General features: G+C 37.4%; 1 protein-coding gene across 9 annotated transcripts in view; it reads right to left on the reverse strand.

Moving 5' to 3' along the window:
• SYTL5 (synaptotagmin like 5) overlaps window positions 1-18,963 on the reverse strand; it is a 276,734-nt gene that overhangs the window by 119,753 nt on the left and 138,018 nt on the right. For 8 of the 9 annotated variants that reach the window (XM_071220313.1, XM_045197942.3, XM_071220316.1 and 5 more), the window contains 3 exons: window positions 10,347-10,462; window positions 8,761-8,869; window positions 5,855-5,992 (listed from right to left, as the gene is read on the reverse strand). In XM_071220313.1, coding sequence (XP_071076414.1) covers window positions 5,855-5,992; window positions 8,761-8,869; window positions 10,347-10,462 — 363 coding nt within the window. The remainder of the gene's footprint in view (window positions 1-5,854; window positions 5,993-8,760; window positions 8,870-10,346; window positions 10,463-18,963) is intronic. The other variant, XM_071220314.1, reaches the window with a different exon arrangement.

The following is an 18,963-nucleotide window of genomic DNA, read 5'->3' on the forward strand; positions in this document are numbered from 1 at the left end:
TTCAAAGATAGACCACATGATAGGACACAAAGCAAGCCTCAACAAATTCAAGAGAATTGAAATCATATCAAGCATTTTCTCTGACCACAAGGGACTGAAACTAGAAAGCAACCCCAAAGGAAAAAACCCAAAACACTCAAAATCATGGAGACTGAATAGCATGCTATTAAACAATGAATGGGTCAAGAACGAGATTAGGGAAGAAATCAAAACCTTTCTGGAAACAAATGAAAATGAACTCACAACAACCCCAAACCTATGGGACACAGCAAAGGCAGTCCTGAGAGGGAAGTTCATAGCAATACAGGCTTACCTTAAAAAGATAGAAACATTTCAAACAAACAACCTAACCCTATGCCTACAAGAACTGGAGGAACAACAACAAAGACAGCCCAGAGCAAGCAGAAGGAAGGAAATAACCAAGATCAGAGCAGAGATAAATGACATAGACACTAAAAGCACAATTGTAAGGATCAATGAATCCAGGAGCTGGTTCTTTGAAAAGATCAACAAAATCGACAAGCCTTTAAGTAGGCTCATCAAGAAGAAAAGAGAGAGGATCCAAATAAACACAATTAGAAATGAAAGAGGAGAGATTACAACTGATACCACAGAAATACAAAGGATTGTAAGAAATTACTACGAAGAACTGTATGCTAAGAAATTTGAAAACCTAGATGAAATGGACACATTTCTAGAAAAATATAACCTTCCAAAACTGAATGAAGAAGCAGAACCTGAACAGATCAATAACAGCAGATGAAATTGAAGCAGTCATCAAAAAACTCCCAAAACACAAAAGCCCTGGACCAGATGGTTTCACAGGAGATTTCTACAAAGCATATAAGGAAGAGCTAACCCCTATCCTTCACAGACTATTCGAAAAAATCCAAACTGATGGAAGACTCCCAAACTCTTTTTATGAAGCCAGCATCATCCTAATCCCAAAACCAGATAAACACACAACGAAGAGAGAAAACTTCAGGCCAATATCGCTGATGAACATACATGCTAAAATTCTCAACAAAATATTAGCAAACCGCATCCAGCAATATATTAAAAAGATCATCCACCATGACCAAGTGGGATTCATCCCAGGGATGCAAGGATGGTACAATATTTGCAAATCAATAAACATAATACATCACATCAACAACAGCAAAGACAAAAATCACATGATCATATCAATAGATGTGGAAAAAGCATTTGATAAGATACAGCACCCATTTCTGATAAAACCACTCAGCAAAGTGGGAATAGAGGGAGCATTCCTCAACATAATAAAGGCCATATATGAGAGACCTACAGCCAACATCACACTCAATGTACAAAAACTTAGAGCTTTCCCACTAAGATCAGGAACAAGACAAGGATGCCCTCTCTCACCACTCCTATTCAACATAGTACTGGAAGTCCTAACCACAGCAATCAGACAAGAAAAAGAAATAAAAGGCATCCCAATTGGAAACGAGGAAATGAAATTGTCACTGTTTGCAGATGACATGATAGTGTACATGGAAAATCCTATAGACTCCACCAAAAAACTACTCGACCTAATAAATGAATTTGGCAAAACAGCTGGATACAAAGTCAATACTCAGAAATCAAAGGCATTCCTGTACACCAACAACGAAACTGCAGAAACAGAAATCAGGAAAAAAATCCCATTTGATATAGCAACAAGAAAAATAAAGTACCTAGGAATAAACCTAACCAAGGAGGTAAAAGACCTGTACTCAGAAAACTACAAAACACTGAAGAAAGAACTTAAGGAAGACACAAACAAATGGAAGCATGTACCATGCTCATGGATTGGAAGAATTAACATCATCAAAATGACCATACTACCCAAAGCAATTTGTAGATTCAATGCAATCCCTATTAGAGTACCCATGACATATTTCACAGATATATAACAAAGAGTTCAGAAATTTATAAGGAACGATAACGACCCCGAATAGCTGCAGCAATTTTGAGAAAGGAGAAGAAAGCAGGAGGGATCACAATACCTGATATCAAACTGTATTACAAGGCCACTGTAATCAAAACAGCCTGGTACTGGCATAAAAACAGGCACATAGACCAATGGAACAGAACAGAGAGCCCAGAAATAAACGAAAGTCTCTAGGGTCAATTAATATTTGACGAAGGAGGCAGGAACATAAAATGGAGCAAAAATAGTCTCTTCAACAAATGGTGTTGTGAGATCTGGACAGCTACGTGCAAAAAAATGAAACTTGATCACCAACTCACGCCATACACAAAAATAAATTCAATTGGGTAAAAGACTTAAATATAAGTCATAACACCATAAACGTCCTAGAGGAAAACATTGGCAGGAAGATCTCAGACATTCCACGCAGCAACATCCTCACAGACACGTCCCCTAAAGCAAAGGACATAAAGGAAAGAATAAACAAATGGGACCTCAGCAACATAAAAAGCTTCTGCAGGGCTAAAGAAAACAGCACTAAAATACAAAGAGAAGCAACAGTATGGGGAAACATATTTGCTAATGATACCTCAGATAAGGGCCTGATCTCCAAAATATATAAAGAACTCACAGGACTCCACTCCAGGAAGACAAACAACCCAATTAAAAAATGGGCAAAGGACTTCAACAGACACTTCTCCAAGGAAGACATACAGAGGGCCCAGAGACATATGAAAAGATGCTCAGCCTCACTAGCCATCAGAGAGATGCAAATTAAAACCACAATGAGGTATCATTTCACACTGGTCAGAGTGGCCAACATAAACAAATCAATGAACAAATGTTGGAGAGGATGCAGAGAAAAGGGAACCCTAGTACATTGTTGGTGGGAATGCAGACTCGTGAGGTCACTGTGGAAAACAGTATGGAATTTCCTCAGAAAACTAAAAAATGGAACTGCCCTTTGACCCAGCAATTTGGCTGCTGGGATTATATCCTAAGAACCCTGAATCACCAATCCAAAAGAACCTATGTACCCCAATGTTCACATCAGCACAATTTACAGTAGCCAAGTACTGGAAGCAACCTAAGCGCCCATCAGCAAATGAGTGGATCCAAAAACTATGGTACATTTACCCAATGGAATTCTATGCAGCAGAGAGAAAGAAGGAGCTTATACCCTTTGCAATGGCATGGATGGAACTAGAGAGCATTATGCTAAGTGAAATAAGTCAGGCAGTGAGGGACAAATACCATATGATCTCACCTTTAACTGGAACATAATCAACAAAAGAAAAAAAGCAAACAAAATATAACCAGAGACATTGAAGTTAAGAACAATTTAACAATAGCCAGGGGGGAGTAGGCAGGGGATAGTGGGGAGAAGGGTTTACAGGAACTAGTATAAAGGACACATGGACAAAATCAAGGGGGAGGGTGGAAGCAAGGGATGGAGGTATGTTTGGCTGGGGTGGAGGGGAGTAGTGGAGGAAAATGCAGACAAGTGTAACTGAACAACAGTAAATAATTATAAGAAAAGAAACTGTCTTGGAAAGTAGTTCTTAACTGTAATGATCTCACACACTACGGAAAAGTGGGAATTAAATTATAAAGACTGTGTGAACAGGTAACCTTTACTAAAGCTTACTATGTAACAGACCCTGTGCTAATAGCTTGGCATGTTTAACACTTTTAATCCTCACAGTAACCCTGTGAGATAATTATCCATGCTATCCTTATGTGCAGGTGAATAAACTGAATCACAGGTTGTCTCTTGTCCAAGGATAAAGTAGATGTTTAATCAAATGTAACATTGTAACTGATTTATTTTAAACAAAGTTAATCCATATATATTCTAGTTTAAATCTCAAAAAATAAAGGGGGGGGAGAATGTAGAGGTCCCATGGTGAAATGCTTACCATCTCCTGCAATGTCATGATAGAAATGCTGCTGAAAAACACAGCATCATCCTTCATTTTTTACTGAACAGAGTGAATTGAAGTTCAGTTCCATTTTTCCTTTACGTTTTTTAGAGGATATTGTTAACATTTTGCCTAGATTCCCTTCAACCCCTTGGAAAGCTGTGTGTGCTCATGGCTACTTTCTGAGTGCTTTTCTGCTAATGGATTGCACCTGTGACCTTCAGCAATCTGACCTTCAGCACTAGGGCTGGAGGCTTAGAAATGCCTTGGAGTTTGTCTGCAAACCTCATCGTAGAGTTGTCAGATAAAATACAGAACTCCTCGTTAAATTTGAATTTCATATAAACAATAAATAAGTTTTAGTATAAACTATACTAATATTTACATAGTATACGAATGAGCAAGGACCTCCATATTGCCTTTTTATATTCAGGGTCCAGCAGGAGTAATGCCTGCCTGAGTGTGGTTGGTAGGGTAGTAATATGGGTGTAATGATTTATAGTTTTAATTTTCACATTTCACCTAACATTTCATATGGTGTGCTTGAGTGTGATATTGTTATGTTACAGAATGACATGCTTATGATTTTGTAATAAAAGATTTTGTAATGAAAAGGGGTGTTATTTGTGCTGGACCTTGTATATTATGTGCTTCTTAAATGATAGCCTGAAGTATAAGCCAAGATACTCATCCACCAGGTCCCTGAGAGGCTGTGTAAAAATAGCAACATTAAGCTAGGAAAATCAAGGAAAATCAAAGGTAACTAATTATTTCAAAGACAAAGGCTAACATGGTTTAAAATTTATTGTAAAGGAAAATATGTATATTCTTGAATTTTTGAAAATATCGAGTATGGTGATGATCTTTTGATAATGGACAAATGATTTATTTTATGCTTCCATACTGTTTTCTGGGCAGTTTAACATTAAATGACATTAGTTTAAAGAAATGCTTTAGAGGAGAAAAACAGCTATGGAGAGTCTCCATGAAGAAAGAAAAAAATGAAAAGACCCAAAAGTCAAAAGAGTGTCCTCTCTAGGGGATTTGTGTTCTATATTCTAAAATGAATAAGAAAATGCAGACAATTGCAACTGAATACAATTTTTTTTAATTTTAAAAAAATTAAAAAATATATATAGTATCAAGTGAACCCCCAATAAGTCTAGGGGGTAATCACTTCATAAATTATATAAATGCCTAGAAAAAATAATAAAATAAAATAAAATGAATAACAGGGAGAATGTAATTCTGCTTGCAAAACCTAAGTAGGTTTTACTTCTTGGCTTTACTGAATTACTGCAGCTCCAAGCAAACAAAAGGAAGTTAACATTTGGAAGAAGCAGAGAAACATGAAGGTAGACCTTTTCTTTTATCACTGCCTTTGGAAATACACCAATTGTGAAAGTAACCCTTACCTTATGCCCCAACAAGATCAAGAAAATCAAGTTTGATATGAAATGACTATGCTCTTAGCTATCTTTCTATTTCTCTTTACTTTGCTTGACAAGGTGATAGTTCTGTACATAGAAGATTCTCACTTGACCTCACTGATAGCAAGTCAAAGGAGGTGGAACTAGAAAGAATTTGAATTTATGGAACAATCTCTGAGGCGGTGCAGATGATGTTAGTAATTTTTAAAAAGCTACAAGGAATGCACATGATACTTGGAGCTTTCTTCTTCAGAAGGGTAAATAAATCAATAAATCAATGAAAAGAATTTATTTTCCTTGTAAATCTCCATTTGAATTGCAACCCTGAGTCCCAAAACATCAAAACATAGTCTCGTCCCTGCAGTTAACACAGATTATTTCAATAGCTGTAGTTCCAGAAGTATAAGTGCTTTCCATTTCAAGTTAAAAAATATCTTCCTGGCTTTTCACATTATTTTAGGGGTCCTCTGAGAAATAATACTTTATAGGCACCTAGAAGCACTGTTTGGATGGGAATACATCAGGTATAACCTGAGACTATACCATTGTCCAATCTGCATGTGTCTTACCTGTCTGAACTGGGGGCTGACTTTAAATACCGAAAATTTTGGCTATCTAAGTCCACGCTGTAACTCCGCCCACTTTCAGTTTTTGGCGTTATGATGATTTCTCCTCTGGTTGCTGATCTGAACTTGCTAAGAAGAAATCTGAAAGTATATAAATAAATATAGTTAAAAGATAAAAATGAAATCATTTAAAAATATAATTTCAAGAATACCATTTATAGTATTTTCAACAGTAAATGATTGGCCTTGGGGCTGAGTGGTTATGGGGAGTTCCCACACCTCTAGAGTACAGTGTCAAGTGTGGTGGTGGGAGAGGTTATGACAGTCTCCCTCGGCCGTAACACTTGCTGATAAGCCAAGCCCCTCTCCATGCTAAGGAAAAGACCACTGACTTTGGGAACTCACTGCTGTAACCTGAGAATGGAGAACCACTATGTGTACTGAGTCTGTTTGCAGAAGTGCTAAGAATAAAAAGCTTGAATTCACTTTGCTGGACAGGGGAGCTCAGATGACCCTCTGGGATAAACTAAGGTGGCAGTTGATTAGACTGCAGCTCCATGACAGCAGCAACTCCGACCTTCTTAGTTCCTACCAAGTTCTCTGAGCACAGAGTGATGCCTGACAAATACTAGAACCCAAATGATTACTGCAGAATGAGTGACTGAACTCGTGTGGTAGGAACAATCTTTATATCTTACATGACATTTTCCCCTGTGGTAATGAAGGTCGAACAATGGGGTGTCTCATGTATGATGAAATCTGGTTGCATTTCACTAAATTATTTAGATCTTGAGCAAAAAATAGCGTTCAGAAACCAAGATTCAAGTCAAGATCCAGGCTACTGGTTTGATCCAGGCTACAGATTCCTGCCCCAAACATGAGGGTTTTCAAAGGTACTTTAATAAAAACCAAAGCTGTATTATTTTTGTGGTGGCACGGGGAGAGTGCAGTTCATTTACTCAACACTCTACAGTTTTCTAGAAGGGAAAATGTATCCAAAGGTACTGGGATACTCTTAATGGAACCTGCCAAGTTATCTTTGTTTCAAAGACCACTGGAAGAGTGTCTTGTCAAAGTGTCAGTACCTTCAGTATAGCTGGAAAATTACATTTTTTTTGGTTAAGAATAGCACTTATTATACTGTCAACCTATGCTGCTCTGAGTCTCTCCTTCTACATAGCCCTACCTCGGAACTTCTACTTAAGGTGATTCCTCCACCTTGATCACTCTCCTCCTTTTTTGCTATCTTGGACCCCAACCATCTTTCAAACTCCTCATCAAGTCCCCCTTACAATGTGATGTCTTTCCTGATTGCCCCTGTGCCCTTCTGACATTGATTACCTAAGCCACTTATTGAATATTTATTTAATTATTTACTGCCTATGACATCTCTTGTAGTTAATTAATACCTTGTCTTGTTTTAGAAAGGCTTTCAGGCAGCAGCTCATAGTATAATCTTACATTTTCCTAAATTTCTTCTATACATATTAAATTTTCAGGTATGTATCTTTTCTCCTCAACCAGGTGTTTATATCCCTTGAAGACTGAACACCAGCAGATCCCAATGTTGAGTTTCAGCAGGGTTCAGTCCAGTGCTACGACTATTTTTAACAATCCAAGGTATATATAATTCATTGTGCTGGTGACTGACTTACTTTCTCCAAGCTCCACATCCAGCATTCTGTTGTAACCTACAGAGTAATGACTCAAGTGGGGTCTGCAAAGTACAGCTCCTCAGAGCACTTGTGGGCTCTGAGTTACTTACTCCATCAAGTCTTTGATTGTTTTTGATGAGCCAGGCACCATGCTGTAGCACAAAAGCAAAAAACCCACAGGGCCAGTACTAAGGGAGCTTACAATTAAGTGTGTGTTCGGAGGGATGTCAGAAAGCAATGCAAGGAGTAATGAACAGGCACAAGGCATTGTGAGAGTCCTAAGCAGTGACAAATGAATGCAACATATTAGGAAGAATCAATACATTGAATGTATGGTCACTGTGGGCTGTTTTTTCCATTCATCTCTGCTAATTAATGAAGACATAATTAGTCATGAGTATTTAAGTTAATGGACATTTAGGTTTCATTCCTACTCGCAGTTCAAGATTCTTAAAAAATAGACTCTCTGTAGAGCCAGATAAAATCCCAAACACTGGCAGTCTCTCACATTGATTTCTGCTGAGCGAACAATGGCCTGCTACCTGGAAAGGACCATAAAATGATTTGGTCTGTACTAGAACTCTCACTACCTCAGCCACAAGACTAACCCAACAGCTGCCTGAGAAATGAAGCAGCAGTTTGCCTTTTGGTCCTTATAGCTGGCATTTGGGGGGCCACTTCTCTCCCTTAATGGAACCCTTTTGCCCCCAGTTTCCTAGTGCCTCCTTGAATCTTGCTTCCCGGTGTGCCTTCTATTTCTATTCTCAGTGGCCTCCCGGACATGTATACTTGCTTTATGAATTGTTACTGAGGTAGCGAAATTTGATTTTTTTCCCTTAGGGAAGCCTGAATTTTAAACAGGTGATATAATGTTTTCAGCCGAAACGTAAGTGTTTGATTTGGATACTTCATATATCAACACTCCAGATGGGAGGAGGGGTGTTGACATTTTACAGCAAAGGCAGTAATCACCTCTTTACAAGACTGGCCCTGACATGAAACCTTCTACCTAGAAGCAACGAGAACCACTTGGTACAAGACTGGATATGTCAAATGAAAGAAAAACTCTTACATGTTCAGCTAAGACTAAAAATAATTAAAACTGCATTTCCTCAGGAGAATGTTACCTTAGCTGAATGTCTGACCTTCTCTGGGTCACTGTAGTGACATCAGACTTCAAAACCTAAGGAGTCTTTATTTTAGAGGTATTTGGAATAAAGACAAAAAATTCCCTTTGGATAGTCTGTGTCTTACCCCTTTCTCCTGGGCGCATCATGGCTGGCCTTCTGCCCAGCAGAAGGTGAAGTGTTTGACTTTTGTGCATCCTGGTGGTTTTTCTCTTGGCTTTGTATTTCTTCAGCTCCTCATTAAAAATAATCAGAAAACAAATTTACATACAAAATGGTTAGAAATGAGAACAATTTTATATTCTTTATTCACTTTTCTACATTAGCAAAGGACAAAGAAGTCTATAATAATTGTCAATGATAATCCCATCCTAAAATTGCCAGGCACATAGTTATTTCTAATTAGTTGAGCATTCCAGAGTTAAATGAGGAATAACATCAGAACTCATCTGTGGGAGGTTTGCTGAGCTCAGCTTTCTAGGGATGACTGCAACGGAAGAACAATACACCATCCTTCTGAGATATCTTTAGGGTAGAAGGAGCCTGGGTTCGTGAGAACTCCAAATCATTAGAAACTGAATTTAGGATAGGATTCTAGAAATGATACTCAGGTTTCTAGTACCTGAGCCAGATTTAAAGGGAGAGTGAGTACCTGTGAATACATCTCATAACTTGAGAGACATTTTATCCTCCGGAAGGTACTGAGGTTTCAGTGAAGGAAGCAGCCATAGCTAACTGCTTAATTCTAACTCTACTCCATTGCTTAATTCTAACTCTACTCCATTCCGTCCTTTTGTGTCATCAGACCTGATCGTACCTATCTGAGAAAGCCCTTCCTTGCTAGCGCCACAGCCAGAAGTGGCACTGAAATCAGTTCCAAGCCTTCCAGCCCTTCCGGCCACACTTCAAAACAAGGGAATTAGTCTCCAGTATATGAAATATCAGATACCCTGGGAACAGGCCAGAAGATGCCTGCTCTCAGTGGACTACACCACACATGAGAAATATGCTCTTAAACACAAGTTTCACTCAATATTTAACCAATTAAATGATAGTTTGAATGTACGGAGTAGCCTTCTCAGGGTGGGCTGTTATTTTCATTTGGTGACAGTATAATTCTTCACTGAGTAAAAGTGTCCTGTGCCTTTCAGAACATGGAAATCTCTGGCACGTGCCAGCTAAATGCTGTTAATCTCCCCATCTCCCAAGTCATAGAGACAACCAGAAATGTCCCCTTGCATTTCTAAATAGTCCCATGGCTCGGGGACGGGGGCAAATACACAATATCACACCTTGGTTGAGAACAACTGGATTAGAAAAAGTAACATTTTTTAAAAATCTGAAAAACATTTTGTTGAAAAATCAAGGATTGCTTTCACAACGTGAATCATTTAATTCATCTGTTTTGTGTTAATTCCTTAAGTGTTTAGTAAAATATTGGAAGTGCATTCAGTAAAAGAACTGTCTGTGATGAAGATAAATGCTTCCTTTAAAAGCCTCAGTGTATCAGATATATGGAAAATCACTGTGTATTTTTTCTACTGACTTCCTCTTCCCTTGTGTGAATTGCGAATTTAGATTTCATGTTTTGAAAGGACCTAAGAGACTCAGGAAATTCAACTGTGCTCATTTGCTACATAATATAGGGAAGTTATTTTGCCAGCTAAAATGCAAATTAAGACAATTTTGAAACCAAATAATTTCTTTAATTACCTGGATTTCTTCTTAAGATGGACTGTCGGACAACATCTGTGCCTAGAACATTGGCTTGCTTGAAACGTTTTGCCTTTTCTTCAAAAAACCACTCACCAGTTACAATCCTTAGTTGCCTACACAGGGCAAAAGGGGAGAACACTGAAACTCAGTTATTTAGCCAAATAGATAGCTCTCAAAAATGACTAAATAAAAAAATAAGCAGTTATTTATAGAGCCCATCTCAATCTCTGGAGTACTCTATGTTTATTATGGCCAGTATTAGTTGAAGGCATGCTATGTACCAGGTACTGGTAATTGCTCTTCATACTTACTATATTTTTATACACATAAAAACTCTGTATAAACATTATTATCCCCATTTTACGGATGAGGAAATTGAGATTTAGAGCAATAAAATAGCATGTCTCCCATCACATAGCTGGTAAGTAGGAGAATTAGGATCCCATCCCAAGCAGTCTGGCTTAGGGCTCAAGTTCTTAACCACTGCATTAGTGGGTAAATAATTTTCAGTGGAAATAGTGGGGCACAAGTGAAGGTTTTGAATTACAAAGGGGCCATGATAAGACTCTTTTAGAATGATACCTTACTGTAATATGATGACTGAGTTAGAGTAAAGAGAGAATGGGACAAGGAGACAGGTTAGCCATGACAATAGTCCAGAAGAGAGGCGAGAAGACCCATGTTAGGGCAATGGCAAGACTAACAGAAAGGAAGAGATAAATTAAAAACATAGCTGTTAGAAGGGCTTGTCTGGATTTCACAATCATTTGAATGGTGAAGGTAAATAAGAAGGATCTTTGAATGATCAAAGCTATCTTTCAAACCCGCCCCCCCGCAATAGTTACACAAACACTTTACCCTCGTTACACAGGCCTATGTTCCATTCTCAGAAGATGGCTCATCTCTATTGTTGGGACAATAGTGTTTACCAACTACTGTCCCAACACTTCTGTGGAGAGTTGTTATGGAAAAGGAAGTTGGAAGATAGAATTGAGTCATATGATGGAAATCTTTGAATGTCATGCTAAGGAGTTGGAATGCTATTCTGGAGGCAATGGGGGAACTCTGGCAGTTTTTCTAAAGTTCAGGTTGGATCATATAATCTCTGGAATATTATACGGAGAAAGGAGAAACCAGAAGCAGGCAGGCCAATTAGGAAGTTATAACAAAAGATAGGTTAGAAAAATATGAAGATGTAAACTAGGGTATCACAGGGGAAGAGGCAAAGAAAGTTGTAAATATTTGGGTCACTGAGGATGAGCATCAGCAAGACTGGTGACATGATGGCTAAAGAAAAGCATCTGAGAGCCAAATAGAGGTTTCTTGGCCCAGAATATTATATCCGTGTGATTCAGTAACTGATTGGACTTAGAAAATCACAACTGGATCCTGACCAGAGGGGAGGAGGAGGAGGATAATGAGAGAAAGAAAGGGAAGGGTCAAGTCAAGGAACATGTATAAAGGAACATGGACAAGGACAATGGGGTGGGGACTGAATATGCGGGTGGGGGGAGATGGGCAAGGCAGGAGAGAGCAATGGGGGAAAATGGGGACAACTGTAATATAACAACAGTAAAATAATTTAAAAATTCTCCAGAAAAATATACCAAATGATTCCCCACAGCATTTACCCTGAAATCCTATCCTACTTCTGAACAGAGGAGACAAAAGTCACTTATATCTAAAACAGTTCCTGTACTGAGGAAAGAATGAAAATGCTATTATTGGAGCAAACTATTCATTGAAAAGAATGACCATACCATGCACATCTCAGATTTACTCCCAAGTTGCTAGATCATCTAATGAGAAGCAAAGACTATTAAATCAGCTCCAAACTGTATAAAATGTCCTTATGAAATACATCAAATATAAAAAGATCTAATCAACCAAAGCCAAATGCTTGAATGGGTTAAATTATTTCTGGATACATCTCATCTCAAGTGCTCTATAGACTTACATATTATTATTTATGCTGAAAATGTAGATGGTAATTGTGCTATTCTAAATTCTAAAGCTGTCTCCTCAAGGTTTTTATCTCTTAGTTATTCAACCAAATGCTAATCTAGCTACTGCTATGATTAAACTCTGCTGATTAAATTAAAGTTTCTAATCAGGGAGATGGTTCTAGATTACCTGGGGGGGGGGAGGGGCAAAGTAATCACTAAGCTCTTAAAAACAGAGGAAGTGGTGATTGCTGGTGGGTAGGGGGTATAAGGGGACTAAATGGTAATGGAAAAATATAATAAAGATAAAAAAGCTTTAAAAAACAGAGGAAGAAAAAGAAGTCAAATACTAAGATGCTGTAGAATTAGAGAGATTTCAAATGAGAAAAAGATTTGGCACACTGAGACGACTCTGAAGTATAGAGGTCAACATGTAAGGACCACAGAGAGAGGCCTCCAGAACCTAAGGCTGGCTTTTAGCTAATAGCCAACGAGGAAATGAGAGCCTCATTCCTACAACCACAAACAATCAAATTCTACCCACCAAAATGAGCAGCAACTCAGCCAGCACATACTTTGATTTCAGCCTTATGAAGCTTGAGTAGAGAATCAAAACAAGCCAAGCCAGACTTCTGAGCTATTGAACTGTGAGATAATATATTTGTGTTGTTTTAAGCTGCTAAATGGTGGCAATTTGTTATAGTAGCAACAGAAAACCAATACAATAATAAAACACAGAATTATATATTTTTAATATTCAGTTTAGGAAATAACTTGCACAGTTTGTGAGAAGGTAACTATGGAAAATTCAGAAAAGCAATAGGGTGGAAGTAGGCAAACTGTGACCTGTGGACTAAATTCACCCAACTAAATCCACCCATACTAAATTCACTTGTACGGCCTACAAGCTAGGGACGGTTTTTAAGCTTTTAAATGGTTGGAAAAAAATCAAAAGAAGAATATTTTATGACAGGTAAAAGTATATGAATTATATTCAAAATTCGTTGTCCCTAAATAGTTTTATTTGAACATAGCAATGCTCATTTGTTTCTGTATATTCTCTAGCTGCTTTTCTGCTACAGCTGCAAAGCTGAGTGTAGCACATGGCCACAAAATCTAAAATATTTTCTCTTTGGCATTTCATTTTTAAAAAATTTTGTCAAACTTTGCAATAGGAAAAGAGTGTACACACAAAGAAACAAGAACAGGAGGAATAATATAAACCGTTGGTTGTAAAACCCCAATGGTGGCATGCCAAAATCTCAGCTCTCTTTTTTTTATGTTCTTGAGATGTGGGGTGAGGCGGATAGCACACTGAGAGCAGTTTCCCATGTGTCAGGGGAGAAAGGTACATATCCAGTTTACCTGCCCCAGGAAATGAGTCTCCATATCATCTGTACCATCTACACCTAGTGCTGCCAACACCTAACACAAATACGATCTTCCCAGAGTTATTAGTCATTATCTTTTGCTGTTTTTCTAAGAACACTAACTACAATCATTTTATTTGCTCAACTCAGATATGCACCTGAGTCATTTGTCATTTCAGAACTCTATGACATCAGAACAATCCTTTGAAATATGCCTTTGCCATCTTGTCATGTCATGGAGGTAGATGGACGGCTTAGTAGAAGAATGAGAAACAAATACCTACTGAGTTTATACCATGTGCCAAGTGCTAGGTTATTTATATAGGATGTCTCTAATCCTCACTATAAGCCATAGGTAGTTATTATTATTCTCCATTTATGGATGAGGAAACGAAAGCTCACATGGGTTACATAATCTGCCCAAAGTTATAAAGATATTATGGCAGAAACAGAATTTATACCAAAAGCCCATGCCCTTTACACTTCATAAAACTGTCAGATGAGAACTCACACTTTTCAGCTATAACAAGGCCTTAAGTAATGGTGAAAGCCTATGGAAGCCAAGGAATATCCTACAGCATTTGATACAATGGGCTCTGGCTTTGTGTGTTTGTTGGGGGCAGAGTATAGGAATAAGGGAGGAGTAAAAGACAAAAGAAAGTAAACATGATACTCAATGTAAAATTTATATTCCTCTCTGCCACATCAATCTGACATGTGAAAAATACAAGGCTTGAAATAGAATTTGTGTTTCCTCTAGTTCATACTCTGAAGAAAGAGTTTGACTGAAATTGAATTACACTCATTATTCGTGATTAATGATTACTGAGTCTTCAGAATTTTCTAGGCCTTAATTTTCTCTAACATGTAAGTTCTGGGACTTCAGGTTTTCATTCAGAAGCTATTTAAATATAAGTGGAACTTAAGTTCTCCTTAGATTTATAGGGAAAAATACCCTTTAACCTTAAATTTCATTCCTGGGTGCACTCCCTAGAGGAGTCTTCTCAAATAGTTTTGGCAGAGGTCACAGTAAGAAACACATTTTATGTCACAGTCCAGAAAGTAAACACACAGACTCATACATTTACATATATATTTACATATTTACATGCATTTACATGTATATGTGAATACCCATGGTAGAGCAAAAGTAGGTTTAGAGTTGTCAGTATGCAAAACAGAGATTATTCTTATATTATTATTTATTAATTATTATATTATTTTCCATATAAGCAACTATAAATCTACTTTTGCACCACCCTGTGTACTAATTTATTATTATACTTATACACACATATAAGTACATGTATACTGGCATTTTCTACTTCACTTTCAGTTTTTCAAATGAAAAACCTACCAACTGGTCATGACCCACAGTTTGAAAGACCCCACCCTAGGAAACTCTTACACACATTTGTCAGGTCACGTGAACAAGAATGTCACAGCAGTACTTTTGTACCATAAACTGAAATAATATAAAGGTCCATCAACGTGAAAATAGATATATTACAGGATGATAGATACCATGGTGAAGATGAATGTAATGGTATTAACATAAACATGGATAGATTTCATTTTAAAATGTTGAGCTAAAAATGTCACAAATAATACATACAGTATGATTTCCATTTCTATAGCACTCAAAATGAAAAATTAGAAATACATTACATAGGGACACATCCAAGTGCAGTAAAACCATGAAGTAAAGCAAGGGAATGAAAAAAATGCTAAGCAGGAATGTTCTCTTTCTTAAACTGGGTGATAAATATTCAGATACTCTTTTTATTGTTGTTGAAACTATTCATATACATTATAGAGTGTGTTATATGTATGATATTTTCACAGTAAAAATCTCTCTAGTCTATGTACATATTAAGATACTGCACCACAGTGAACAAGGCATTCTAAAAGAGGGGAGGGCTCTTGTATGTAGTTAACAGGGGGTTGAAAATAGCACATCAAGGCACTCAAAACAGCTCCTTACCATGCCCAAAATCTCTGGGTCAATGTGGTATCACCTACATTGTTCCTTGCAGCTAGATTATGGACATTTGCTAAACTAGGGATGATTTGGAAATGACTATGCGGCCACTGTCAATACCTATCAGACCAAAGATCACCAGGAACAGGAACCCACCTCTGGTTAAACAAGTCAAGACGTTTGTTCATTGAAATGAAGGAAAACACATGACATGAGAACCATGAGGCATCTCAGGAAGACAATAGGATATTGTCAGGAAGACAATCTCAGGATACATGATATCCTTTCAAATATTTTAGGGTTTATTTTAGGTAATCTGGGGGGCTGTTCAAGGAAGAAGATATCTGATCTAGATTAGGTGATGTCAGGAAGTGGGGACAATTATATGATTGGCATCTCAATAAGTTTTATCTAGAAGGGCCGGCTAGAACAAGGCTAAAGCTGTAATTGGTAAGGAAGCAGCGTGTCACTCACATTAATCAAGAAAGGGGGATGTTTGCTACACTGTAGCTTGAACAGTCACTGTGTTTTTAGTTATGCTTAGGTAATATTATGAAGTGCTCTTATTTTGTCTTAGTTCATCATGGCTGTAGAATGATCTTGTGAGATGCTGTTGTTCTGAGATTATGCCCAACAGGAGAACACCATAGCCTACCTGAGTGACAGTTCAGCTCCTTACAACATCAAGGCCTATGTGTAAGTGTCAGATCATTTTCCAGATTTCAGGGGCTGTATTTCTTTTTTTCATAATAAAGGGCTATATATTCCCTTCTGCACTCTCTCTGTGTATGCTCCAACCATCACTACTATCTTCTTTCAAGTTTACTGACACATTTATATTTCATCTATTTCAGTTATATTTCATCCATTTCAGTAATCATTACCAATTCATCAAAAACAAAATATCAGGTTCCTCCTTCTTTAAAAAGAGACTCTTACAAGGACATAGAGCAGCATGAAATGTCACAACATGGCATGAATATAAAATCAGTTCGTGAATACCGTATCAGAAGTGCTTCATTTTTTGGTTCCCTGTCATGTAGCCTTTATCTTCAAGGTCTTTCTGAGTTCAGCTGGGGTGCTAATTAGGAAAAATGATTATTACGACTGTCTGTGTATTGAAGGGCATCTACCTCAGCTAACATAATCATGTGGAATTTTGTAGGTCTCGTTAGGATAGCAAAATGAACTAACTAGCTGCATTGGGATCGCTTTCATTCTATTTCTATAGAATTAGCTTTAAAACTGGACCTACAGCAACCATCTTGTTAGAATCTGAAGGGGTGAGAGAAAATGTCAATGACTGCTCAGCCCATTGTAACAGCTAGCCTCCCTCCATCAGTCCTTGCTCTAATCTTTTCAGTGCTACAGCAATAAAATCTCTTTACTTTTACCCAATCTGAGGTAAATAACAATAAAGGTTGTGCTTCCAACTGATTACAGAATGAGTCACTTTCTGACTCATCTCATCTCTTAGAAGTCAGGGTGGAAATTTTAATTTTATGGTCTATTAAACAAGGAGACAGCCCAGTGGCACTGTGGCATTCTCTTATAACAAACAAAGAACGTTCACTGCCAATAAAATTATCATTCACACTTCCTTTTCAAACACCACTCTATGAATAGCAAATAAGAGACTTCCAATACTGACAGACTAAGTCTCTGAGATTACACAGACCAGTACCTAGAATATTGGAGAAATAATGGTCTCTGTTTTTGGCTTTAAAAATGAGGGATTTTGATATGTCACATTAAACACTCACTTCCAGCTGTCACATAAGTATATAACTGTAAATTGTTGTTGTCACAGAGATATAAAAACCACACACTGAAAGCTCTGTTTCTTCCTTAGGACACTTTAATGCATTAAGACCAATTACTCTACCGATGAGACAATATTGTAATAAACTCATCTTCCTCCTTAGACTGTGAAAACCCGAGGGTAGTCCATGTTTTATACATCTTTGTATCCTTATCCCCTAGAATACTAACAAGTTATCAATAAATGTTGTAAAAGGGATGGATAGATGGGTGGATGGATGGATCAATTGGGAAGGTGGATGGTTGGGTTTATTAAGTGATTGTTTCACCAATAAAAGAAGCACACAGGACTCAGATGTTCTGTACTATACATGAACATTGTCCTAATGAAGACAGAACTTGCAATTTGGTCTTATTTATTCTTACACCCTTCTGACAACTTGTCTTATAGTTAGATCTTTCTGTGACAACTGGGAATTTACTCTGTTCAGAGGACAAATGTATTTGGCACGGCTCATGTTTTTTTTTAACCCCATAATCCTGACGGAGGAAAACTACACTTGTTCCATAACTTGTTTAAGCCTGAAATGCCTTAAGTGAAACCCTGCCACCTATTAATTAATTAATTAATTTATTTATTCATCCACCCATCTAATCATTTAATAAACATTCATTGAGCACTTATTATAGGCATTTGTTTAGGCACTAGAATTACACCAGTGAACATTACAGATAAAACTTATATTCTAGTGGAGGAAGAAAGATAATGAACAAGATAAATAAGTACACTATGTAGCATATAAGTGTTAAGGGGGAAAACACAGGAAGTGGTTATACAGGCAAGAGTAAAAATAGGTTTACAGTTGTGAGTATACAAACCACAGTTTATTCTTCTATTATTATTAATTATTGTATTATTTATTTGTATTACAACTGTAAAATTACTTTTGCCACCTTGTATTAGTTTGGGTAGGTTACATCTATAACAACCAACCTCCAGAATTCCATTAATACATTAAATGTTTATCTCTCAATATAAACTAATGTGGATCTGACAATATTTAGGAGAAAATGTTTGTGAATTACACTTGCAGTTACCATCCATACTGATAGGTAGACAGTTGATGGCAAAATTTTCAATTAACAATGTGTGAATACATATGCACTTTGGGTCTTGTATGTAAAGGTATGCTTCAGTAATTGCAAGTGGCATTTAGAAATTAAATACAAAACTCCTCTTCCCATACATAAGTTTCAGGCAACTACTAATTGATTGAAGGGCTCATGAGTCATAGTCCCTAGTTCCTGTTGTTTGAGCCAATGAGGGTCCAGATTGTAGGAAGAAAGGGTCAACAGTAGTGGAATAAGAAACTGTGCAGGAGAAAGACAGAAGGAGCTCCTACCCTTTGCGACAGCATGGATGGAACTGGAGAGCATTATGCTAAGTGAAATAAGCCAGGCAGTGAGGGACAAATACCATATGATCTCACCTATAAGTGGAACATAATCAACAAAACAAGTAAGCAAGCAAAATATAATCAGAGACAGTGAAATTAAGA

This window comes from Desmodus rotundus, chromosome X (assembly GCF_022682495.2).
Source record: "Desmodus rotundus isolate HL8 chromosome X, HLdesRot8A.1, whole genome shotgun sequence".
In the NCBI taxonomy this organism is placed as follows: domain Eukaryota; kingdom Metazoa; phylum Chordata; class Mammalia; order Chiroptera; family Phyllostomidae; genus Desmodus; species Desmodus rotundus.